Source organism: Drosophila teissieri, chromosome 2L (genome assembly GCF_016746235.2).
Source record: "Drosophila teissieri strain GT53w chromosome 2L, Prin_Dtei_1.1, whole genome shotgun sequence".
Taxonomy (NCBI): Eukaryota; Metazoa; Arthropoda; class Insecta; order Diptera; family Drosophilidae; genus Drosophila; species Drosophila teissieri.
The window spans coordinates 3,447,877-3,473,917 of record NC_053029.1 but is presented as its reverse complement, the minus strand read 5'-3'; the positions used below and the strand labels follow the sequence as shown (position 1 = coordinate 3,473,917).

Sequence of the window (26,041 nt, the reverse complement as noted above, 5' to 3'; positions counted from 1 at the left end):
GAAAGGAAGTCCAAACGCCGTCGAGGCGACAACAATTGTGCATTTGAATGCCGCTCTGGGACTCAGCATATTTCGCTGTGGGCTTCTGCCAGGCATCCGAAAAAGTTCGAAAACAAAACTATGCCAAAAACAGGGGAAAAAAAACGTAAGAAAGCAGATGCACACATAAAAATGTCAACACATTCAGATCCGTTCAAGGGACTGCAGTGGTTTTTGAATTTTTCGAGTTCACTGCTGCCAAAAATGGTGGAAAATGTGGCCTTAAATCGAAAATATTTTCCATAAACGAGGAATTGAAACAGCAATTGAATTTTTTTGTAGGGATTTCATTTAAGCAAATGCGTGAACTCTGTGAATAATAAATTAAAAGGTAATATGACTGCGCCCACTTGAATGGCTCTTGCCCACAAGTGTTGCCACGTCGAATAACCTTTGCCTACATTGTTCGGCTCGTTTCAGGACACTTTGTGGCCTAATTAATAGGGAAGGCACCTGACCAGGTCCTTGGGACGAGGCCCTCAGGACACGCACGTAAAGCATATAAACAAATTGCAAAAGTTATTAAAAACAAACACTATGGAGGTGGAACAAAAGCAAAAACTACGCACACGCGCACTTTTTATGGCCAACCATTCGGATGGAAATAAAACGAAGGACCAAGGAGGCAGGACTTAGCAGCATATCCCCCCACAATTTGGCCAGCGGCCAAAACACACATCAATGGGATGTAATCTCCTGAAGCCATGGCAGCAGCGGGGGGTACTGAAAAGGTTAAGCGGAAGTGTGTTTGAAAGTATAATTTAAGGAGAGGCAACATATTTATAGGACCTAGGAAAAGCCACACAAAATGGAGTGAAAATATTTATGCAAGCATATATTTTAAGCATTCGAAACTGAACTGATTTCAAATTGGGAAACTCAACGCCACTCTGGATGCATTCCAGAGCAACTGACGATTCCCAAAATAGAAAGCCCGCCTCAGTAAGGAGCAGCATCCCAAATGAAAAGCCCCAAGGTGGAAGAAGAAGCTGCAGTTTGCAGCACACATTGCAGATGCGTTCGCATCCGCCGCTCCTGAATTTCCCACAGCGATGGCGCCCACCGCCCACCACCCACAAACCCTCCTGAACCTAATGCCTGAAGGCTGCCAAGTCATGTTTGCATGACGAAGTTTTCCTCAAACCATTTGGGCTAATATTTTAAGTTGGGCGAAGCTGGCAGTGATTTGTAACCTTTGATGACGCGGCGGGTTAAGCGAACAGCGGGGTATCCAGGGGTTAAGGCAGCCAGGCAGCCAGGCAACCAGGCAGCCAGTCAGCCATTCAGCCAGGGAGCCGCAGTTGGTAGTCGGAAATTAGCGCTAATCTTTGTAATTCCAAGAGTATTAAGGATGGCTCTCAAGTGGCTAAAAATGGGGAAAGAGCCGGAATAATTGTTAAAGTGGCTGAGCTGCCAATTCCAGTCGCTTAAAGCGACTTAATCCTTGCTCGACCTCAAGTTCATTTATAGAAACAATTGTTCCCTTGAAAATCTTGAAAAACATTAAATAATAAATATATACCTTCCTTTCAGGTCTTACTATTTGCAATTACACCCAAGTCAAAATTAGTAGTTTCATTGTTAATGAAATCCGAGCAGCAGTATGAACATAACTCGGAGATCTGTTTTCCAATCGCCTTATGTTGCTTTCCTTCGATGAAAAACTGAAAGAGGCATATTGTATGCTGCCAACCCTGTTTTCCCATTTTCCTGCCGATTGTCCTCGTGCACAAGGGCCACACAGCAGAGTCCTAACTCCTGATCCCAATCCCATCTCCTGCTGGTCACTTCTGCACCAACAATGCGTTTGGCCCAGGGACGTCTTTGGTTATCCGTTTTAAAACAAGGGGTAGCCGAAGTCTTGAGGGGTATGATGAACTAGAAAATATGAGGGTTTAAGATAAATATAAATCATAAAACAATTCTTTAGCTAAATGGTTCTTTAAAAATAGGGTGTAATATATATCCAACCAGCTATTATTAAGGAGCGTATTTCATGGTCAACCTCTAGAAGAAACAAGTTAACCCAAAAGGCGGGGGTAGCAACCAAAACTTGTTGGTATTCATTATTTGGGCCTGTGTGCCTGTTCAGGAACCAGTCCTTGTCAGGAATAAAGGATGCTGGGTAGGGCTGCCTGGGTGTTTTGTGGCGTCATCTGGTTAAACACACAACTGGTGAATGGAGTCGCAAAAACAGAGGGAAAACATTGTGCAACCCGAACCGAGCCAGAAGCAGAGAGCCCTAAAAGCCACTCGCATATTTTCACCCAAGTTAATTTGGGAGTGGGTAAATCTTGGGACTGCCGGACGTGATGGAAAGCCCGGAAAGTTGGCTGGACTCTGGTCAATGTCGCACACAAAGTTGCCAAGTTGAACTCCGCCCCAGCCGGTCGACTTTTGGCCAAGAAAACACGAAAGTTGATCAAGAACTAAGTTTACCTCGATGAGGTGCAGCAACAAACAATTTCTTGCCACCCCCAAGGACACTTGAAAAAAGGGTTCAACTAATTTAATTACCTATTTCAAAATGCTTAAATGTGATGAGCTAATTCTATATAAATATTGTTACAATATAATATAATATTCTATATTATCTTAAGTTTCTTAATTAGCTCAATTATATGAATAAGTGTAGATATTTCCCAGTGCCTTCGACCACAATAATCCTATAGACAATAACTAATTTTCACCCGGCACACGTCAAAGTTGCTCCATCAGCGTTTTTAGTTTCCTGGCGAGCGGCTCCAAGTTTTTGCGACAACTTTGTGCCTGCTATGCATTGTTGCCTGCAGTTTGAGAGGCACTTTGCCGACTCCTTTTGGTCCTGTGAGGCTTCTTTTTCCACCTATTGCTTCACCTCTCGACTTCCAGGAGCAAAGCTCGAACTTTCGCAAATTCCTTCTAAGAAGTCGAGATGGGCATGGTCTTTCACGTAATTAGTTGGCGCAAGTGGAGCAAATTAAACTGAGGAAAGAAGCATAAGGATATTGGCGGTATATCACCTGTACAAATCGAAAGGGTTTACGTAATTAATTTAATTTTATACACTATTGCTGGAAAATGACTTCAACTCTACATACCAACTAATTAATCACGGAATTCACAGAATCTCCCATGTAACTGCTGCTGTCAAAGGTCAGCAGCACCGAAATCTCGGTCGGGAGCATTGTCAATCCCGCTGCCGGCCACATTTGCCAGTTGGCCAAGTTGAAAGGTCCTCCCAGCCACACGCCCACTCTATCACAGACATCATAGCTATCCCCATCGCCGCCCTTCAATCATGTTTTGGACCTTGTTCGAACGCCTGCCAACAGCTCGCCCGCAAATTTCATTCAATTTGCAAAAACACAAAACCGACACCGAACCGATACTGAAACTGAAACTGAACCCAGAACGCACTCATTTTTGAAAACAGGAATGTGGGCGGGGACGTGGGCAGGGTCAAATTGATGAACATGACCGAAGTTGGTTGGCTCGTTGCTACATTTTGTGCCGAAACAATGGAGAAAAGCACACATTTTCATGTTTTTCGAAAGTCCTCAATCAAAATGCGTCGGCAAAGTTTTAATGCATGCGCTGCCTACCACACGGTGTTTCTCTAAATATACGAAGAAAAAAAAAAACAGAAAAAAAAACTATGCCGGATGAAGTTTTAAAGTGACGAAATGAGGGGGCGTGGCAAGCTGGCGCCTGCCACACGGCTTGATAAATGATGTGTCGAAAATAAATGATTATGCTTTCAGGCGGACTCCCCGCAAAAGTTTTTTCTGGTTTTACATTTTGCCACTTTACTGCTTTTCTGCTTCTCTCCTTTTGCTAAAATTTCGTCCTGTTTTAAGCTGTTTTCTCCGCAAAAGTTGATGTACTATAAGTTCATCTATTTGCATGCCTCATTTGCCATATTGATTTTGTTTATTTTTTCTCTTTGGTTTTGTTTTGCTTTTCACTTTTGTACTTTTTCTCGAGTAAATGGGGAAGAACATTTGTTACCATTAAAAGCGGCTTAAGATTTACATTTTTGTTTTGGTAATTTGGGGATGAAAAGTTAGGATTAAATGATGTGAAATCCATTCGCCGACAAAGTGCTCCACGAAGCCATTTTAAAGATGAAACTTTAACATGCAGGAAAACAAATTGCGATTGTACTTGTGTGTAAACAGTTTTTAATGGACCATTGGCCAACGCTATTAATAAGAATTTTTAACACAGGTTAGATCATCGCCACTCTCCTCCACTCTGTAGTCTACTCCTTGCTGGGCTTATCCCCCGATCCTTCGGCGGCCGCCACCAGAGAAGACGACGATGTTGATGGACGCAGTACAACGCTATTGTCGCTGCTCTCACTGCTCGAGTCGCCCACATTCAGATCGCTGCTGAGAGATTCGGCGGGCGGCGGAGGAGCTGCGGCAACTGGAACTGGGGGCACCAAATTTGGAGTCCCAATGCAGATGCGTTTGGAGGGCGGCGGAGCCACATGACCCAGTCGGGCGTTGGAGAGAGTTGTGCCAGGGGAGACGGGCTCGAATGCCATCAGTTCTCCGAAGTAGACGTGCTGGATCACGGGAAACTTTGAGAGGATCTGTGGATAACTCAGTCTTAGTGCTGACTAAAAATTACTTAAAATGGAGAAAGAAAACGACTGTTTACCTCCTTTTGGTACATTTTAACCAGACCCGCGTTGATCTTGGCCCATGAGGGCACATCTGTGATGCTCCACAGCTGGTTGGAGTGCTCGCCAAAGTGTCCAGTCTTGACCTTGCAGATGTAGTCGATGCAGCTTATGAACATAAACTGATCCTTGTAATCGGTGATGATCTGCTCGTCCACGAACTTTGAAGGATCAAATGGGCTCTTAACTGGAAGGGAGCGATTCAGAGAATAAACTTTAAAGGGATCTCATGCCATTGCTTACCCGCCAGCTGTGCGCTGCCCCAGATGAAGGGCACGAACTGGAAGTCGTCTAGGGACCAAACTCCTTGGCTTCCAGCGGGTTCCATGTTGTAGGTGCGCTGCAGCTGCCTGGCAAACTCGAGGTACCGATTGAAGAGTCTCAGTGCAGCACTCACGATGTCCTGTTCCTGCAGGATCTCGGCCTTGAACAATGAGCAGAGGAAGAAGAGGAAGGACAGCTCGTGCCCGGTACCGTAGTCGATCCTGGTGGCATTCCCAAAGGACTCCGTGAGATACTGCTCCAGCTCGACTTGGTAGCGCTTCTTGGCGTCTGGCAGCAACTGTCCTAGGAGTTCGGGCAACTGCTCCCGCATTTCCTGCGCCCAATCCCTGTAGGCCTTGTTCCCGAACCGCTGAGGCTGCTCCAGCGGAGGATGTTGCTCCACCAACTTCTCCAGCGCATCGAAGAGTCGCAGCAGCTTCTTAAGCACTTCCGACTCGAACATCTCATCCGTGGTTTTAATGCCCTGAATGGCCGAACTGGTGCCATTTATATATCCAATCAAATCGTGGAAGGCGCGGGATCTCTGCCAAATGCCCATGTCGCCCAGATTTTGCACCCTCTTCGCAATTGCCGGCAGTTTACCTGCAATGTAAGTGGTTAATAATGTTTCTAAAGATACAGAAATTAATGAAGCCTACCTGCTGCTTGGTTAATGGCACTCGCCATTATCGTAGTATCGTTATTTAACTTCAATTTAAAGCTATTTTGATCAGGAGTTACGTTTTGTTTGTTATTTTGGGTGCATCTTCTTCATTTTCTACGCGAGCGCAATAGTGCCATCACTAAGTATGACCGTTGCCGTGCGCCGCCAATGCATACAGTTGTTCACACTGTGTAGCTGCAGAACATTAGTATAATTAAATCGATCGTAGGTTCATTTTATATGTTGACTATCATATATTTTGAGGCTGATAAGCATCCAGTTTCATTAGGCAGTTCAAAATGGCAGACATTACAATACAATGACATGGTTTATGATGCTGTGGCAAGCAAAGATGCCGTCTAGTGGAAATACACCAACAGAAAGGGACTATTGCATTAGTGCCCATCCCTATTCGATAGATAACAACAAACTCCGCCTACGCCGGCAAAATTCTGCGACACCGCCACGAAAATTGAAGAAACTCAAATATCATTAAATTTATACAAATTAAATTATTAGTCAATCATGTTCGAGACACTGTACAACCTGCCCTTCCACATCCTGGTGCCGCCGAACATCAAGGTCCGCAAGTTCAGCATTCCAATGCCCTCACCGATGGCCGTTTTCAGTGTGATTTTGTTTTCCTATTTTCTGGTGACAGGCGGTGAGTCTTAAACTTGTTTCTTCTAGTAAATTGATTAACCAGAGTGCTTTTCTCCCCGCAGGTATTATTTACGACGTGATTGTGGAGCCGCCAAGCCTGGGAGCCACCGTGGACGAGCACGGACACTCGCGTCCAGTGGCCTTTATGCCCTACCGCGTGAATGGGCAGTACATCATGGAGGGTCTGGCCAGCAGCTTCCTGTTCACCGTCGGCGGACTGGGATTCATCATCATGGACCAAACCCATGCGCCGGGAAAGACGAACCTCAACCGTCTGCTGCTCACCGCCATGGGATTCATTTTCATCCTGGTCTCCTTCTTCACCACCTGGCTGTTCATGCGCATGAAGCTGCCCAGCTACCTGCAGCCCTAGAATCTCTACTAAAAGCTGCTTGATCAACGCCCTCTTAGTATTCTCTTACAGTCGAATATCTATAAATCGAACCGCATTCAGTTCATTTACTATACAATGTCTCTATTCCAATGCTGTCGCATAAACAATGCAATTGTAAAACAAATCAAAGTATTATTTTTTGGTTCGCAGTTCGCCGAATTGAGATTGTGGAAACGACGAAAACAAACTTTTTGGCGTCCCATGGCTCTCAGTTTGCGTCTTGCTGTTGGATCGTGCAGTACGCTAGTTCGTCGGCAGCGTGAAGAAACCATTTCCGTCGCCTATATAATTTTAGAATCTATTTTTACCTATAACTAAAAAGAACACGCATGTGTATAGGTGGGCTCTAAGCTGATATTGGCCAAATAGTAACCGAGGAGAGTTAGGAATACTCCAAGGGAGCAGGAAAACAACCAGCATTGTGCCTCTTACCAAGTGATGTAACCACGAGCAACACAACACAAATCCTCTCCTGCGCTCACCACCCAGCGGCTTCTGCGTCGTATTCTGTTTACTTCTGGGCCAAAACCAAAACAGAGACATGTCTAAAAAGTGCACTGTGCGTTCGCTGAGCGACAGCGCTTTGGCGGAGCTGGCCAATCTCTTGGTGTCCACCATTAGCTACGCGCAGTATGCCCCGGATGTGCAGCTAGACATCAGCATCGTGATGGTGGAACTGAACGAGTACCTGGCCCAGTTGGGAGCCACGCCCAACATATACCAGGACTTGCTCAGGGTGATCCTCAGCTCGGATTATCTGGAGGCCAACATGCGGTTCACCTGCCTGCAGATGCTGCTGAACTGCGGCGTTACTTTCCTGATGACCGAGGTGTTTCCCTTTAGCTACTACGAGAAGATCCTGCAGGTAATCAACGAAATATATTGATAGCAGCGTCCGTTGAATGAAATTCCACTCTCCAGGTGATTGCTGCCCAAGGAGCGGGACTGAGGGTGCTAAATATCAAGGGAATCTGGGTCAAGGAGGAGCACATGCACTACATGTACGACATAGTCAGGAAGTGCAAGCAGCTGGTCAAGTTGTATGTGCCCTACATCGCCAACGATCGGCTGCTGGAGGAGATCGGCCAGTGCTGCAACCGACTGCAGATCCTGGACATTTCCGGCGAGACCGACATCACGGAAATCGGCATCGATCTGTTGGCCAAGGGCGTGTGCGCACAATCACTGACCGTTGTGGATGTGGGTATGCCGGGCGAGGAGAACATCTGCTACTCGGACATTGCGCTGATCCTGGAGCACTGTCCCCAGGTGGAGACGCTCTCCACTTACTCCTTTGTCGGCGCCTCCCTGAAATTTATCCACGACAATATCGACGATCGGTTCAAGTGCCGCCTGAAGTACATCCACGATACGGGCACGGATGAAGCCACCTTGCAGGTGATCATGCAGACGTGCCCCAGGCTGGAAACGCTCTATCTGGACTCGCCCAAGACGGGTAGTCTGCGGGCTCTTCATACGCGAAATTTGCGCAAATTGAAGATCTACAAATTTGTGGTGGCCGAGTTACTGCCACTGCTGGAGCGTCCGATTGGCAGAAACCTGCGACATCTCACCATGATCAAGGGCCTGGGCAACCTCGAGCTGGGCAAGCTGGCTCGCCTGTGTCCCTCGCTCATCGATCTCGACTGCTACATGATCGACAGTCTGTCCTACGGACCCGGACACGCCAAGTTCCAGCAACTGGAGGGTCTGGAGATCCTGAGCAGCGCCATTCTGACCAGCTCCTTGAAGGCCTTCCTCTGCAACTCCACCGATCTGAAGAGACTGGCCGTGGACACGGTGGAGTTCACTGATGAGGATATTATGAGGTAATCCCATAAGGCACACACATTTCTTCATGCAGTAGTCAATCATATTATATATTTTTCAGCATCTTTATGCAGCATGAGTTCAAGGTTTTGGAGGATGTGTGGTTCACTCTGGCGCCAGAGCTAACAGTGCAGTCTGTGGAGGTAGATGGTGGGCTTTAATTCATGTGAATACTTAGCTAATGTGCTCTATTTCAAGATACTAATGGACAGTTGCCCGGAACTGCAGTCCGTGGGTCAACTGAATGGCTGGTCCCTAACGCCCGATGATTTGGCGCTGATTCGTGGACTCCTCAAGAGCGGCAATTCGAGCATTGTACTGACACCAAACGGTTTTCTAGCTTGAGTATTATTAAGAGTTTTTTTTCATTAGCTTTACTTATTTACATTTGCAATTTACTCGAAACTTTACTAATACTGCATTCGTTTCTCTTTGCAGCGCCTTCAATAGGCCTGGAGTTGTCTCTTTCCCGCCAGATGGAGCAAACTTTGTTGTGAGCCAATCAAGTGTTGTGTATTTTAATCTGCATGTGATATTATTAAAATAAAGTTGCCTAAAAATAAATGTTCTCCTCATTTTCCAAGAAAAGTTATCAAGTTTGAAAGTACCGCCAAAGTGATGGCCTGCCAGTATTTCAACATATACGAAATTAAATATTATACGGCCACACTATACAGAATGCAAAGTGTACGATGGTATTTATTTCCATACCGGACAGTATTTGTAGCCATTTTCTTTGCGGTCCTACTTTTTATGCGCAAAAAGTGAAGAATAATTCGCTCCGTTCAGACGAATTTAACAGAATTTACACATGAATCTCATTCGCCAATAAATCAAAAACCGCATTTAACCGTGCAGAAACTGAAAGTCCGTGGAAAACGCAACATAGCAGGGATAGTGCTCCATTAAACCAGCTGGAAAATCGAATGAAAAACGACTTCCGCAGACGTCGAAAAGTGCCACATAAAAGAAATAGGTGAAATAAACAAATAAACGACGGTGGTGACTCGATAAACAAAACCGAGGAGTAAACCCCATCCAACCAACGAACAGCTGGGGAAGGGGAAGGAGGAGCGGCACACCTCGCCGTGTTGTCATGCATTTTGTCACACAGCAACGGGCACAACAGCAGCACCACAAGTCCTCCACCTCCTCGTCCAGCTCCTCGCTGGCCTCCAGTTCCTCGTGCTCCGGACAAGGATCGGTATCGGGATCGGCATCGGCATCCGGATCGCTACTCGGACTAGGATCCACCTCGCGCTTTGCCTCCCTGCGCAAGTCCTCCAGCCAGGGTGCCCTGCCCAAGTCCTTGGCCACCGCCCACAGCTTCTTCCATCGCCCCTCGTCCTCGCAGGGCAAGCACAAGCGCACCGCCAGCCTAAATGCGACGCCCATGTGAGTTGCCACGCCCCCTGCACGCCCACCACGCCCCGGACACTAGTCTAGAACCTAAACCTAAAGTTATGCCCCTGCACGGAAAGAAATTGGTCGCATTGGTTCCAATTGGAAGGTGTTCGTGTAGAAAGTAAAGCGCTTATGTAAACTATGTAAAATATGCCTGTGTATAATGACTGTAGAAATCCGCCCCATTGAATTTGTATATGCTTGAACGTTTTACTTAGAAACAAGGTGATCCTAGGAGATTGGAATGAATTTTATATAAGTATTACCTGTGGCACTGCGGAACCTCGGTCCGATTTCTTTCCGTGCAACAGAAACCTAAGAGCTAAGCGCGTTAATTTGTGGTGTAGGATTGCCCGCTGGTTTGCATGTTTAACCCGTTGCTATTCATATTGCATGTCGTTTATAAGCCCCTCTTTGTTCCTTTCAGTTTGAGTTAACCACCCCGTTCAAAACCGTTCAAAACCCCATCCAAATCTGTGATAAAGCAGCTTGCCCCATTCTAATTGCCCCACACCTCTTACTTCTCGCATCGTGATAGCATTTGCGTTTATTGCGCAACAGTTGCCCCACCGAAACACTGAAACAGCGAAAGGAGAGGTACATTGCGTTTCGTTGTGTTAAGGCGCACTGGGATATCGATTTTCTGGCCCCTGAGGAGGCACCCAGCTAAGCAGCTGAAGTGAAGAAAAAAGAGCCAGTAAACAAACAGCAGCTTTCTTCACTGGAAAACTGAGCCAATGTGTCTGGGTTATCAACATCGCACTGCGCTGGTTATCAGTTGAATTAGTGAATGAACTTAATGTGGGGAAAAATGGTTGCCTTAATTAACAGATAACGAAATAAACAATGGCTATATTTAAATAGCAAGTGGAAGTTTTCGGAGATCCTCACAAGTTTATCGACCCTCTGAAATTGGAAGTCAAATAGAAGATAAATGCTCGCCAAATAATTTAATTAAACTTACGATTGCAGGCTGTAACCTCTCAAAAGTAAGGCATTTCGCTTGTTTTTAGTAAGGTTTTTAAGGTTTATTTTGTAGCATTTTTAAAGCTCCCATTAAGCTAGTTATTGAGCAATTTTCAAGGACTTTCACATTTCACAGCTCTTGCGCCCACTGTACTCATATAAGCCAAACAAAATGTACAATTTGTGTTTTGTGCACTCAAGCGTTTTCCACGTAAAACTCGAGCATTTTCGATTGGCCTTGGCTGGATTTTACTATTGGAATGCCCCGTAGGAGGCTTTTCGCTCGGGAAATGCATTCGCAAAGGCTTTTGGGTGGCAGGTTTGGGAGATATATGGTCGGTAAACAGTGCGGCTAGCGTATGCGCTGGTCTGCTATCGGTGGGTGCGATTTTCCAACCCCGAGAAGGTGCGAAACTGGGGGCACAGCTACTGCTACTACACTCTCGACGAGCGACTGCTCTTGAGTGCAAATCGGAACGTCGAACTGGGATGACGTGCCCGGCACGAGCTCCCACTTTTCCGATACTAGTAGTATTCAGTTTTCGTATATCTCGCCATCGCGTGCCTTAAACAACCCAGCGAACAAACAGACAAATGACAATCGAGAGTAAAAACAAAACACGGAAAATTAATTAAATAATTAACTACAAAACGTTGGATTTTCTTTGTGTGTGTTTCTGCGTGTGGAATAGTTCATAAATTAACGACATTTCGCCGAGCGGTGCTAAAAATAAGCATAATTTCTGCGCTGTTTACGTTTCGTCATCACATTTTCGCGCTGGCCGAGACCAGACTTGGCCACTTTTGGCCACTTTTTTTTTAGTTTCGGCTGTTTCGCAGCGATGACATAGATTCGCTTGGACAATACAAACAAACAGCCAGCCAGCCAGCCGATGCCGAAGGAGGAAATAAAGAAGCCGCCGAGGAAAACGCTGAATGTGGACGCAAAGAAGGCCAAGCGCAAAAAAATGTAATACTAGCTCGCTCCACACTATTGATTTTTCTCCGGGTCCAACCAAGTTGGTTCTAAAGGCGCCGAGTGTGCCGATTGTTCCGATGTTGCTGATTTAGCCATTACGAACTCGGGCTGATGTAGTTCCCTTTTGTGGCCAGTGGCCAGTGGCCTTTTAAATCCTACTTCCCTGAGTAATGGAGCACTCGGTGGCCCCGAAGGGCAAAGTTCAAGGGGCAGGAGTATCTATTATTCAAGCCCCCAGGCGGTGCAATTGCAATTGCAACTGCAATCGTAATGATTACCTGCGGCCTGTAGCAATAATTGATGCACAGTATATCGGTAATTGCGTAGAATGCTGAATGCTGAATGATATTTCCCATTGATAAACTCGCAGGCAATATTCACATATGTTAGTCACACATTTCATAAACAATGGCAGGTTTTACTCATACATCTTAAAGTTCAGTCAGCGCAAATTTCCTGGGCATTTATCTTATTTAATTTAGGAAATTATCGTTTGTTTTGCTGAAAAAAATAGACGCCCCTAAATATGTCTAGTAAATTATCTTTCTTATTTAACTAAAATGCCGTTTTGTGGCAACTATTTTTAGCTCTAATCACGAGTAGCGCAGCTCGCATGTTTTTCACTTTCCAAGAATTTTCTTCCCAAACAATTACGTCAATAATAATGGTGTGTAATTGCGTATTGTTTCCTGTTTGAAAGTAATTATTCCCAAAACCTCCATCATTCGAGTATTTTGTTTTTTGCGATTCTTATCTCGGTTGGTCGTCACAATTTCTGAACTCCCCTTTAGCACATGGTATTAAATCTATATACAAATTGTAGGGCATTACATTATCTCTGATCTTTCACACATTGTAGCTGACTCTCAGCATTTATGACTACATACTCGTTGTTTAATGAGTGCGAATCATCATTAAATGGCATTTGCGACACTTTGTTTACTCGATTCGCGAATTATTCAAAATGCGCTCCATTCGCATTCGCAAGTATGCATATTTTCCTGAACTTGAACTGAACTTCGAGATAAGGAATAATCCAGTTGAGTTGATCTCGATCTCTATGCAAACTATGGATCTAGAATCTGCAGTGTATTTGCTATTTGCTGGAACTTCTGTAAATAGTGGAGACAAAGACTTTGCTGTCCTTGAGGGAAAACTTGCTGATAAGGTCGATTATCTTTGAGGCGACTATTAAAGGGCTACTCTCGAGTGCTGGGGAACTTAAAAAGCTTAAAAAATCATTAAAGCTGATTGGGTCACGGCTCAATTTGCATACATCGAATTTTATGGGTTCCGAGTTCAGTTGCTCTTTAATAAGCAGATGTTTCGCTGAAAATGTTGCAAAGTGCATGCAGTAAATGGGCTTACCCCTTATTGTTTAAACAAATTCAGGCTAACGGAGCTTTTCCCCAGCCACACTAATCGCTACAGTAAAGCTTAATGCCAGAGTATCTTATCGCTCTTATCAGCGTAGTATACGAATATGCGAATAAGCGCGCAAGTATTAAGAAAATAATAACAATTGTGTGGCACAACAACACGCACACACACACACCAAAACACACACCAACACACACGCACACGCCCACACCGAGAGAAAGAGTAGGGCACAATAGAATTGATTACAATCGTTTAATGGCAATTGGTACACCATTCCGTCGCAGCCCACTGAGGCGAGAGCACGTCTAATTGAGAATTACATATAACGTATATGAACGTGTCAAAAATGCTGCGGCGAACGTTGCGAAAAAGTCGAAAAGACCGGGTTAAGTGGTACGGAAAGATCCCGTCAAAGTATCCCAAATAGTTTCTCGTTTCTCGTGTGCAATCAGCGATGTGAACAATTAGGGGAAATTATTTTCGAACGAAATTACTTAAGCCAGCGATCAGTTAAGAGGCTACAATATCTTCTAACAAGCCAATTGACAATTGTCGCATTTACCATCTGCGGCCCTCTTATCAAAGTGGTGACTAAAGCCATAGATTGTGCTGCGGAAACCTTAATGGTTCTTTGTTAATTGCCAGAAGCACTGGTCGGATTAGCCGTTGAACTCTGGCAAGTGGCTCATAACACTTTGATATCCCATTGAGTTCCTAGAAACGAGCCATAAGAATACAATGTAACTGAGGTACTTTTACTGCTACTAGTGATTAAACGCCTTCCTATATTTATGCACCATTGGCTGTGAAAGTAATCGCGACTGTCTCTACTTTAAACCTTTATCTACTTGGAATAATTAATAAAAAGAAATGCGTGCAAGTGAAGTGGATCCACCTGTGCTTGATTTGAAATCAGATTTACTTGGTAGTAATTTGTGAATTCATGTGCAGTCTGCTAGACATTATTTTGTTGGTGTTAAGGACTCATTCCGGTGATTTGTTGTTTACCCAATCCCAAAACAATGAAACACTGAAAACATATAAAAGTGCCATTGGTCTTAATTAAATAGTTTCGAGTTTCATCGCCCACAATTGTTGTGGGAAATGTTGCAATGGCTATAAATTCTGTAGATGGAACTGTAGATTTTGGAGTCAGACCCACTTCCCACTCCCACTTCCTCGATTAGATTTGATTGGATTTATGTATTTTGTTGGACTTACCAGACCCATTTAGTTGCTCCCGTTGTTCCATCGTCCTGGGCATGAGTTTTAATTTGGCATTCGTTATTTTGATTTGTTTATATATGCATTTTATTGTAGGATTAAAGATAGTGATAAAACCAACCCAACAACATCAAGTGTAACCATAATCGCTACGACTGCCGAAAGTTCGAGCAGTAGTAAAACCCCTGCCAATGCCAACATGATACCCGAGACCACCCAGCCCGATCAGCTCCAGTCACAGTCACAGACACACACCCAGCTCCAGCCACAAAGCCAGTCTCAATCGCCGTCACAGTGCCAGCTGGCGCAGGAGAATCCCGACAATCTCCAGCAGCAATCGCAGCCGGAGGAGGAGAAGCAGGCGGAGGCGCCTGGTAGCAATGGTGGCGACAGGTAGGTGGGATCAGTGCTCCGGAAACTCTCCAGCCAGGCCTTGGTCCAATTCCGTAAGAGAACTCATCAATCCTTCCAAATTTGCATGCCTAGTTCAAGAGTTTTTCCATTTAATCAACGTAGCCGTAGTTCGGGTGCCCACTTGAGTCCTTGCTAATCTCGTTTCCTTTTGACCATTCACAGGCGCGATTCGATTACCGAGGAGATCACAATAACGAGCACCACAAACAGCAGTCTAAGCACCAAACTCCTGACCATTCAGGAAGCTGCCGGCAGCTTTGAGCAGAGCAGCGTCTCCATATCGACGTCCTCCAAACAGATCGCTTCCACCGCAGCCGGCGGATCGCCATCAGCTGCTGCAGCTCCAGGTGCCAATGACTCCAACGGCAGCGTCCTCCGTTTAGTCCAGGTCGCCACTTCCACTAGTCCCGGCTCTATCTCGAGTGCAGCTCCATCAGGATCCGCCCCGAGCATTAACATCGTATCCAGCGATTCCCCGCGGGATCAGTCACAACAGCCGCAGGGCGTCGACTCCAACGGCGTTGCTGCTCCAGGCGACAGTCCCAGCAGCCGCAAGAGCTCCACCAGCTCCAAGGGCAAGGCCAGCCAGGCAAAGCTTTCCACATCCAGCAGTGGACGCGATGAGGTGAGTTGGCATGGCCAGCGTATGGGACTTAGGACAAGATCAGGCGCCACTTCCAAGTGCATGTCGCTGCTTTGCTTTCTTATCATTTGCATACGATTTCCATAGATATTTCCGCATTACGTTACAGTGCAGTGAGTCATGACAAGTCGGTCAGTTTCTAGTTTTTTAAGCGATAAGATATTTATTACACACCACTTAAATTTTCTAAGAATGCTTTACTTGCAAAGTACTGGAACACCAGTTGAGCTGTTTTTAAATGCCATTTTTTCACCAGTGAGCATGATATTTCAAGGTTTATGTAGCCTTTTTTGATGGGTTTATAAACTATGTTGGGCTAGGCATCATAAAAAGAAGGTTTGAACAAAGTAGGGAGTGACTTCCGAATATATATTTTTAAATTGAAGAGATATTCTATTGATGGCGTTGTTTTATCGACGTTCTTTGCAATCTGAGAAACTTTCGAGTTTATAACTTAGGAGAACCCATAGATTAAGCGTTTGTATGAGAAACTAATTGTTAATTGTTGATCTTAATAATTAGAGGATTTTTCGTGAAATACGTTCAAGTTCAAATGAAGCGATGTCAACCCTTTTGCGTATCTATGTGAGTGAAAAGGGCTAGTCAAGAAACCCTGACTATTTCGAGTTTGGTGGAAACCGCGGTGAGCTTTCAATACTCGCGTTTGTTTATTTTGCCCATTAGCCACCACACACGCCCCGAAAAAGGTGTGAAATTGGTGGAGCCAAGTGTTCGAATCAAATTAGAGGCACTCGAGGCGGCGATCAATCGATCAGGCGATTGACAGATAGAAAGCTGCACAGATAGCCAGTTGGGCCGACAGATCGACAAGGGCTATTGGGATTAATGGGCCCCATATTGGCCATCTAGCAGTCCAATCTAGTCTAGTTGCTGTCCGTCCGATAAGCAGCATGTGTCACTGTGTGTGTTTAGTTACCCTCTCACCCCATCGAGGGACGGCCGATTAGAAACACCCTTGGATGCGAAAGCTCCAGCTCCCTACATAAATGTTGTAGGTCCAAGCTTTTTCCGGCCAACCGGCCAGTGATAACGATTCGTGTGCGGCGGAGCTCCTCCATTGACGTTTGCCCGCCTGGCAATGGCAAATTAGAATTCGACAAGCGACGGAGCGTCTCAGCGCGAATATAGAGATAGAAAAAAATAGAAAAAAACACAGACTAATATCAAGCCTTGCAGCGAACTTTGTGTAAATAATTGGGCGTCGTAAACGAACAACAAGCGTGTGGGGTGATAAGAAGTAAAACCAAACACCTGGCCGAAGAGACTTTCCTGCGAACGGGCGTGAATCACCCGAAAAAAAAAGAGCCAACAAATAGAGTGTTGGTGCAAACAGGTGGCCAAAAAGCCATAGGTAACGATACCAAACTGCGTGGCGCGATCCATTTAGATCTAAAATGTTTGCACACGCAACCGCAGTCCGCAATAAATGGAACTGCTCATGGTATTTGATCAGCTCTCCGTCTCGCTTGTCTCCCAGCAGGACATCTCGCAGCACCGGCTGAGCGATCTCACCCAGCACGAGCTGAGCCTGCTGCGCGTCGACCGGGAGCAACAGGTGACCAGCAGCAGTTCCACCTCCAACGAGAAGCCGGCCAAGCCGTCGCGGCTCTCGGAGCGGGCCAAGAAGAAGTCGTGGTACAACGTCATCTATCCCAACTACAAGTCGCGGGCCGAGGACTTCAAGAAGCTCTTCAAGGACGTGCCCAACGACGAGCGCCTGATTGTGGGTGAGTTTTGCATAGGCCGGGTAGCAGCCCACAATGATTACCTTTGTTTTTCATTTAATGAAATCAGTCACATGCAGATTCAGTCTGATAAAGGTAATTATATTCATGAGCTCCTTTAGAGGCAAACTTTGCAAATGCGTAATGATTTCATAAGTACTTACATTCCATTTCATTGTTAAGCGATTCTATATAACGTAGTTATCCGTGAGTTACCCTTTAAACACAAAAATATTCCTTGCTGATTCATAATGAAGTCTTGCCGCACAATTCGGAAAATAATGAGCAATAAAATATGACTTAAAGAACAAAGCTTGTTTGTGACAAAAATGCACTCATATTTTGTTTGAAATTAATATTCAGTAGAGACAAACTCTATTGTGATAATTGACGCCTCATGCAGTTTAGCATTTTAAAATCTAGAATAATTATTCTAAATTAGTATGTGGTACAGTGATCTTTTGCTCAGATAAATGAACTAAGAAGTGTAATCATCAATGAATTCCCGTTAATAAAACCCGACTTAATTAAAGCAATTGACTCAAGTGATTATCTTCTTCCGCAGACTACTCGTGTGCCCTACAACGCGACATTCTCGTCCAGGGCCGACTGTATGTGTCGCAGAACTACGTCTGCTTCCACGCGAACATCTTCAGCTGGGAGACGTACTTGAGCATCAAGTGGAAGGATGTGACGGCCATTACCAAGGAGAAGACAGCACTGGTCATACCGAATGCCATTTCGATATCCAGCGGCAAGGACAAGTACTTCTTTGCCACGTTCACCTCGCGCGACAAGAGCTTCTTGATGCTCTTCCGCGTCTGGCAGAACACGCTGATGAACAAGCAGTTTTCGCCACAGGAGATTTGGAAGCATGTGCACACCTGCTACGGCGACGAGCTGGGCCTGACCACCGACGACGAGGACTACATTGATCCCACGCTGAACAACGACAACGAGCCGGACTTCGACTTCCAGACGGCCATCGATGACGATAGCAACTCGCAGCGCCAGTCGCAGCAGTCGAACCAATCCAACCAGTCGAATCCCCTGCTTCCCCAGAGCGGAAACAGCAGTGCCAGCAGCGGCGGCGGCGTCCGCGCATCTGCCCCCCGCAAGTCGAAGACGAAATATTTCTTCAATTCCTCCAAGTCATCGGCCAACGCCTCGGCCAGCGGATCGGATAACAATAAGACCAGGGAAAGCTCTCGCAAATTGAACAAGAAGATGAAACAGAATGCCAAGGAGCTGACACTCAGCTCCGTGAAACCGACGGAGCTGTCGGTGAGCGTCACCATGAACGCTCCCAGCGCCAGCAGCAGCAGCACAGCGGGCTCCACCACTGCCTCCTCCTCCACCATTGCCAACCACACGGGCTCTGGCTCCGGATCGGGATCTCTGTCGGGTTCAAACACGGCGGCAGCCAGCGGCAGTGGCAGCGACAAGATGAGTGCGGAGAAGAAGGTCAGCACGGTTTCCAACTCGGCCGCAGTGGCAGCTGCAAACGCCGCCCAATCACAGGCTAGTGCCAGTTCCGGGTCAGGATCATTGGAGTCCAAGCTGGAGATAAAGCGAAAGCTGGGAAAAATTCATCGCCAACGCGAAGAGGGCAAAAATGCAGCCGAAAGTGTGCCGACAGATGTCTCCGACTCGTCTGATTCCGAGGAGAACAACTTGCCGTAAGTTTGAGATGTCAAAAGTTGATCACATCTAACTCCATCCATCTCCCGCTTAGATTTGTGCCCACCACAGAGTGCACCTCGACGCACGAGGGCCGCCAGATCGTGCACACCATTCTGCCAATCAACGTGGACACCTTGTTTAATCTACTGTTCAGCAAGTCGAAATTCATAACTGACTTCCATGCCATGCGCAAGTCAACGGACCTCGTGTTGGGCGAGTGGAGCAAGAACGAGGAGGGCCTGCAAGTGCGCACAGTGAACGTCACCGTTCAATTGGCCGCCTCTGTGGGACCCAAGACCTCAAAGGTGAATGTGCATTGCGCTCAAAATAGAAACGTACAAATAAACTGACTGTCAAATGCATATATTGATTACCTTAGGTAACCGAGTACCAAACGCAGCGAGAGTGTAGCAAGCCGGGCGAACTGTATTCCATAGACGTAAATAGTGTTAATGCAGGCATTCCATACGCGGACAGTTTCAGTGTGCTCATTCACTTCTGCCTGGCCAGGTGAGTCATCCATCTTGCAGTTGGCGATGATAACTAGCTACTTGATGAACGGTGCACAGAAGTCACTCAACTTTAAACTTTTCTAATTGGCTTTCATATTCCGTCTCATAGAACTGTCGATGATCACACTATGCTCTCAATTCACACCCAGATCAAGTACAAGAAGTCGATCTGGGGCGTTGTCAAGGGCTTCATTGAGAAGAACACGTGGGCGGGCCTGGAGGACTTCTTTGGCGCTCAATTGCATGCGCTCCAGAGCGAGACCTGCATTCCACCTGCCAAGGGAAAGGGACGGAGACCGCGGAGAGGTAAGCATTGCGACTCTAGCCCCAGTAACCAATTAACTACAATGCAACAACCACAACAACAAGAACAACAAAAACAAAAACAGCAAATACAGCAGCAAAGCAAAGCAATTTCTTTCTAATATTGTAATGAACATATCAAAAAATCAGAGTTCGAATTCGAAAATAACTGCCAATGCCAATTGCCATTGCTTCTTCTAACCACACCAAAACGCACGCATGCTCACAATAAACATCAAACAACTCGTTAAGAATCAAAAGCAACATCCAGCTACAATCAACATACATCTCAGGCATGAATCAGCAATCCGCCACATCCACGTCGACCACCTCCATCACGACAGGTGCCCTCCATACAGCCACCAGTACGGACAATGACAGCATCCAAGAGTCGCGACATTCCCATCAGCAGGAACAGCATCAGCACCAGCACATGCACATGCACCATCATCATCACCATCACCACGGTAGTCAGCATCACCATCACGATCCCAGGCACTCCCACCATCATCAGCCTCTGCTTCCCCATCATCACCAGCATCCTCACCACTGGCATCACCGTAAGGCTCTACTGCAGTCCAGCAGAGGTACAGCTTAAGTATTTGGATTCTTTCTGCCTAGCAATTGTCACAGAGGAATTATGTCTGTCTGAACTAAAAAAAAGAAATTTAATAGATTAGTCAGTTTTAATATGTATATTGTCTATTGAGAATTTCCAGCTTCAGCTTAACATATTGAAAGAATCTGCAATTATATTTGATTTTATCAAGGAAAATAAGTTATAATTATTAGTTACAAATGTTAACATTGTCAGGTGTCCAACTTCTTCTTTTCTATCTAAGAAGCGAAGGCTTAGAAATGTTTTTGTAAACTATATATATAGGGACTTCTGATTAAAAAGATAATTATATCGTTCTTTGAATTCGATTAGACTTAACTTGAAATATACATTGTGCAGCTGCTCACCTGAATTGATAAGAGGCACAGCTGGCAGTGGCAGAGAGCACGTGTGATAAAGGTTGTGGGTCATAAATCGATTTCACCAATATTCACCTTCCTTTGAAATACTTCCTTTTATTAATCTAATAATTTTTTCCACTAGTAATGATTACTTTTAATTGCTTTATCAAGTTTCGATAAGGCTGCGCTCATAGTTCGCTTAAAGTTTTGCCCCTTCTAGTTCATAACTGATGTACGCTTAATGAAGTCACAAGAACTTGACGAAGCTTTAACCAATTCGAATTGTGTTCGTGCTTTAATTTCATTGAAGAAAACGTATAATGTTAATCACTAAACTTTTTGCAAGGATTTTTTTCACCACAAATCTTGATTCTTTGTATATAAAATTATCTACTGGTAATGCAAACTTTTCTGGAGTTGTCCCTCTCGAATGATAATGTCTTTTATTTTATATAAGTTCTCCTGTGACGATTGCTAGACCATCATGTACCTAATTCACTTGCTTTTTATTGCAGTTTCATTTATTTTACTAGTCATTTATATTTTGTTGTGCTCTTAATGTTGTGATTTTGTTGCCAGCCTATGTTCATTTCTACTCTTCCGTTCGAATGGTTTGATTTCTAACCGTACCATCTGCCATTCCTCCGCTCGTCCCCGTTTCTCCGCAGGTACCGCCACCCAAATTCGCCCTCTGGAGGAGGCAGTTGGTCCGGCCCCAGCCGGTGATCCCCTGGAGACCCAAATGCTGTCCGCGGGTAGCATTCCTGGGGCGGCAGCCGGCGCCGCCGCCGGTCATCCGCTGCTGCTCGAGGGCGGCAAGCAGCAGCAGCTCCACCACCAGCAGCAAATGCACCATCACCACCTACAGCCGCACAAGCAGCACCTACAGCAGCAGCAGTTGCATCTGGGCGGCGGCGACGGCCAGCCACTGGCAACGGGTCAAGGGTCACAGGGTCACAGACTTAGACACAAGGGCTTGTGGTTGTTGGTTATACTCTTGCTGTGCTTGATGCTGGCATTAAATGTGATATTATTACTTAAGCTCTGGAGGCTGGAGGAACGCATTGACGTGGATCTCAATCGGCGGGCCCGCATGCCCAGTTTGGCGGCCTTGAGGTGAGTCCAAATTCATACTTATGGCGTAATCAGATTTAATGGTATGCAAATGGCCTTGCCCGTTTCAGTGAGCTGCCGAGCACGAATCAGGAATGGCTGGAACTGCTGCGCGACCAGGAGATGGCGCACGAGAACGAGTGGCACAAGTGGCAACAGGTGCTCCAAACTGCCATCGAGCTGCTGAAAAAGGTGAGCATTGTCTGCGAAAAGATCACCAACGATAGCCACCTGCGTCAGAGCATTGAGTCGATGTCGATGGCGGGGCGCACTGAATTCTAAGCATCTCATTAGACGGTGATTAACAGCAGCAATCAGAGACTTCGGCAAAAACAGCAAGAGCGACAACTAATTGTAACTTTAACACTCACTACCACACACACATGTATACTTGCAACGCGTTTCATAACTGCAGGGCAGATTTAATGAGTCCAATTAACGTCCTCAGCGTTATGAATGAAATGAATTTTACTGGATGCATTAGTTTTTTATTTAAGAACCTAGGTTGTTTTCTATTTGCATTTAATGTTTTTGTTTTTATTACTTACTACCGCCAATTGTACTCTGCTTACGAGCAGAGGAAACGGTCTGAAAGTTTTGAAACGCACTGCACCAGCGGGCATTTGTTACTGATCTCCTAGTTAGCAATACACAAAACCCCAAATTGTGCATGTTCTTTTCTCTCGGATTAAGAAGCACATCCTCTGACACTGAATAGGAAGGTTAATGTTGAACATTCATGTATCATATGTTTTCCAACATCTATCTCAAGCAGAGTTGAGTATTCTTTAGATATAAGTCTTGTATCCCGTAGAGCAAACTCAAGGCCAGCACAGTTAATGTATCATGACTAACGATTGAAATTGTATTGAAAATCCCAAACAAAATTTAAATATTCAGAATGAAGAATAGGGAAGCAATTCCCGTGGCACCACACAAACTCACAGTTAAAACCTTGTATTTTTGTAAGTAATTTTTATTTTTGTATTTACCCTTGTAGAATGTACTCATTCACTCTCAACTAACCCATTTTATGTTTGACTAATTGTATCTTGGATGCTTCCCTGTAAAACGCTTTTTATGTGAAGGACATAAGTTTGCTTTAAACCCGTTTTACTCAAATACCTTTTGTTTTTCAGACTGAAAGAACTTTGGCTGAAATCATTGTACGCTAGCAGTAAAATTATTTAACAATATGTGCGAGTAGAATGAGTCCAATCCAATTGTCTTCGACAAGTTAGCAAAACACCCAAAAAACGTTTTTTGGGCCAAGAGCAAAGCCACCAAAAAATCTGAAAATGAATTTAAAATTCAATTAACATTTAGTCACAAACCCAACACACTTTGAAAAACAATTAAGAACACAAACCAATATGTTTGTATACATATGTACGATTATGTTTAAATGGTAAGAAAAGCGCAGTGTAATTTATGATCTAAGTAGCTGCATTTTAGTTAGATTAGGGCAATTGTTTTGTTTTTATCACGGCATTTACGTGTAGCACCTGTTTGCTTGGCTTTGCTTCAGACAAATGTATCTACAAATCCTCAAGTATTTCATATCTCACAAAACATACCAAAAACCGAAACAAATCAAGAGAGAGCGCCCTGAATTTTTGTTTTAGAAAATTCATTTACATGTCGAGCAAGCGCAAAACTGGCAAACTGGAGAGTATATAACTATAACTATAATTATAATTATAACTATAACATAATTGCCAGTCCATGGCTAGGGGAAATTTGATAAAAGCGATTATACAAAATACTTATTGTGTACAATATTTTTGTAAAACCAATCGAAACAATTGTGAGCAATGTTTTCGTTCTTTTGTATAACTCCTTCCAACTCTTTACCCTTTTCGATTTTTGGCGCCCGTTTACAGACGATACCGATACCAATACTGATACTGATACCAATACCAATACAAAAATCAGAAACAAGATGCTTCAAACTATTTAATCTAAAACGCAAGTCAGGGCTAAGGCCAGTAACTGCGTACTCTATATACACTATATATATGAACCGTATATATGGCCAAGTATTGTTAGTCTGTAGTAGTTGCATTTTAAAGTACGAGAGCAGAAATAAACAAAGCAAAAGCTAGAAAAAAGCAGGAACTTGTGCGAATTGAATGTGAAGAGAGGAGAAAACTAAACTGGAATAATTAAGAAAATACATTTAGATCTAAGCTAACAAAATTTATAAGTTGGTTAATGCCACTCTAAAAACTAACTCTCGTCAAATTAATTTGGGCCCTAGCAAAATTGGCTTACAATCTGTGTCACAAGTTAGGCTTATTAAGCAGAACATACAAGAATAAGAAACCGAATGTTAAGCTGCAGCAATGAAAATTCTAATTTATTATAAAACCAAATAAATACAAATAAAAAAATACCGCTTTAATTTAATGAATGGGCCTAAATTATAAGGTATCTCATGGGCTTAAGTTAATTCCCGTTTAATTGAATTTAATGCATTTAATCCCATTGTAATGTATTTAATTTCATATTTTTTATTCATGTATAGAAATTAGACAAACCGCATGGATGTACATTTCCAATTTGGATCGCCTTCATGTGTGATTCAGTGCGGTCCATCACATGAGGGATCACTGTGACTTAAAGTTGTTCATTACTGGTGCAAATTTAATTAGTTTGAACGAATGCAAATCTACGGATATATCGCTTCTAAAGACGCCATCGTTTCGAGACAGGAACCTCTGCATTGCCGAGGGGATCTACTGACCTGGTATTTCGCATCTGTGGACCCGTCCTCTCGGACGAGTTCTTCTTGGTCTTCGTTTTGCCCTGCGGACTGGCATCCTTAGCTGCAGCTTCTGTTCTCCTGGGTGAAAGAGGTGTTCGCTTCAGCTGCGTGGAACTGGTCTTGGTGAGCTTGGGCTTGACGCGGAACGATGCTTGCCCGGCTACTTTCCTTCTTCGCGGGGCTATGACCACCGTCTTGGAGGACTTGGCACTGGTCTTCTTGCTGGACTGGGGGTGCCTGGGGGTCGCGGTCCTGGTCCTGCCTGGTCCATTGGACATCTTCTCCACCAGTTTCTTGATCACGTCCTTCTCGATGGGTGGCTGGATCTTCAGGGAAGTATGTTTCTTGGTCAAATGCGCGGCAGTGATGGCATTTGCCGGTCTCGGAGACACGAATTCCGGCTCTTCTGGCAAGGGCCACTTCATCGGACTTGGTTTGGATTTGAGAAGTGGTTTCTTTCCGTCGGCAGCTCCACGATCTGCTTTTAGCCGACGAGTTGGTATAGTCCCATTTGTGACCGCATCTTTCAGTTCCTCGCGCAGCCTTATGTGCCGTTCCACCATCAAATCGAAGATGGAGACTATCGGCGTATCCAGCATGGACGTCATCTTGTTTAAAACGGGGTAAAAGTTTGGAAAATTCTTTGAAATGTTTAGTGATATAAGTGTAATGGCGTTTGGACGACTACAAGCTAATCGGGTTGCCAGGAAATGATTTCCCCATGAATATGTGATGTGATGAATTCGGGAGGAAAGTTTTGAAGAAAGTTTGAGACCATTAAACTTTGTAATTTTTGAACATGAATTCTTAAGCTGTAAACTTACATACCATACATATATACGTAGAACGTAATAATTACACTTCTGAAAATATACTTGCATACTTCTAGGCGTGCACTTTAATTATCATAACTAACGTATTGCAATCGTTTAACTGGTAACTATTTTGAGTAACGTAAAGTTCAACGATTTTTTAAGCTTAAAGTTAAAGTTCTTGCTTATAAAAATTGTCGGTTTCTGATATTAATTCTAAGTGACGCAGACTAACGAGAAAATGGCGACCCAATTTCGATAGCCCTGCTTTATTTCCCAACTCGACCAAGTTCAAAATCCTAAAATAAATTCACATGACGCCGCATGGAATGAGTAAGATCGCCGACTTTGTTTATTCCGCTTCTTTTGTTGCATTACAGCTCTCTCTTCTGGGCAATATCACGAAAGCCAACCTGACTGATAAGAGTTCAAGTTCATTAAACCGCATAAAAATCAGGAACAATTTGTGAAATTCGGGGGCCTTTCGACGGTTCTTCGATGTATGTTTATACTTTATACATATATGGATTATATATTGGCGGTAAGTACAACTATGCTACAATTCTTATTGTAATAAAAACCTCTAGTCTTCACCCTTGTCTTCCTTCTTCGC

The 26,041-nt window shown here is 44.5% G+C and overlaps 5 protein-coding genes across 14 annotated transcripts; 3 read left to right on the top strand and 2 right to left on the bottom strand.

The window, feature by feature from the left end:
- Positions 1 to 4,179: 4,179 nt before the first annotated feature.
- Positions 4,180 to 5,772, bottom strand: LOC122624956 (serine/threonine-protein phosphatase 2A activator). The gene is made up of 4 exons (XM_043804788.1): positions 5,632 to 5,772; positions 4,952 to 5,575; positions 4,687 to 4,895; positions 4,180 to 4,618 (listed from the first exon to the last, which is right to left on the bottom strand). Exons 1-4 carry the CDS (start codon positions 5,657 to 5,659, stop codon positions 4,283 to 4,285), a joined length of 1,197 nt encoding a protein of 398 aa, XP_043660723.1. The 5' UTR covers positions 5,660 to 5,772; the 3' UTR covers positions 4,180 to 4,282.
- Positions 5,773 to 6,031: 259 nt separating this feature from the next.
- On the top strand, positions 6,032 to 6,817 carry LOC122624999 (putative oligosaccharyltransferase complex subunit CG9662). Its single transcript, XM_043804825.1, has 2 exons — positions 6,032 to 6,300; positions 6,362 to 6,817. Exons 1-2 carry the CDS (start codon positions 6,162 to 6,164, stop codon positions 6,670 to 6,672), a joined length of 450 nt encoding a protein of 149 aa, XP_043660760.1. The 5' UTR covers positions 6,032 to 6,161; the 3' UTR covers positions 6,673 to 6,817.
- Positions 6,818 to 6,917: 100 nt separating this feature from the next.
- On the top strand, positions 6,918 to 9,087 carry LOC122624832. Of its 2 annotated transcripts, none has more exons than XM_043804677.1 (5): positions 6,918 to 7,558; positions 7,615 to 8,522; positions 8,585 to 8,666; positions 8,722 to 8,838; positions 8,962 to 9,087. In XM_043804677.1, exons 1-5 carry the CDS (start codon positions 7,235 to 7,237, stop codon positions 8,971 to 8,973), a joined length of 1,443 nt encoding a protein of 480 aa, XP_043660612.1. In that variant the 5' UTR covers positions 6,918 to 7,234; the 3' UTR covers positions 8,974 to 9,087. The 2 variants fall into 2 exon arrangements, with proteins under 2 accessions (XP_043660612.1, XP_043660530.1); XM_043804595.1 differs by having other exon boundaries at positions 8,722 to 8,868.
- Positions 9,088 to 9,254: 167 nt separating this feature from the next.
- On the top strand, positions 9,255 to 23,614 carry LOC122611487 (protein Aster-B). 9 transcript variants are annotated; one of them, XM_043784632.1, is made up of 12 exons: positions 9,255 to 9,918; positions 14,573 to 14,869; positions 15,053 to 15,515; positions 17,032 to 17,281; positions 17,844 to 18,957; positions 19,014 to 19,266; positions 19,341 to 19,471; positions 19,583 to 19,779; positions 20,070 to 20,363; positions 21,405 to 21,852; positions 21,921 to 22,041; positions 22,989 to 23,614. In XM_043784632.1, the coding sequence occupies exons 1-12, from the start codon at positions 9,620 to 9,622 to the stop codon at positions 23,022 to 23,024; spliced, it is 3,903 nt and encodes a 1,300-aa protein (XP_043640567.1). In that variant the 5' UTR covers positions 9,255 to 9,619; the 3' UTR covers positions 23,025 to 23,614. The 9 variants fall into 9 exon arrangements, with proteins under 9 accessions (XP_043640567.1, XP_043640609.1, XP_043640559.1 ...); XM_043784624.1 differs by lacking the exon at positions 22,989 to 23,614 and having other exon boundaries at positions 9,256 to 9,918; positions 17,035 to 17,281; positions 21,921 to 22,325; XM_043784617.1 differs by lacking the exon at positions 22,989 to 23,614 and having other exon boundaries at positions 9,256 to 9,918; positions 21,921 to 22,325.
- Positions 23,615 to 24,346: 732 nt separating this feature from the next.
- On the bottom strand, positions 24,347 to 25,326 carry LOC122626269. The gene has a single exon (XM_043806464.1). The coding sequence runs from the start codon at positions 25,222 to 25,224 to the stop codon at positions 24,538 to 24,540; it is 687 nt and encodes a 228-aa protein (XP_043662399.1). The 5' UTR covers positions 25,225 to 25,326; the 3' UTR covers positions 24,347 to 24,537.
- Between the last annotated feature and the right edge of the window lie 715 nt (positions 25,327 to 26,041).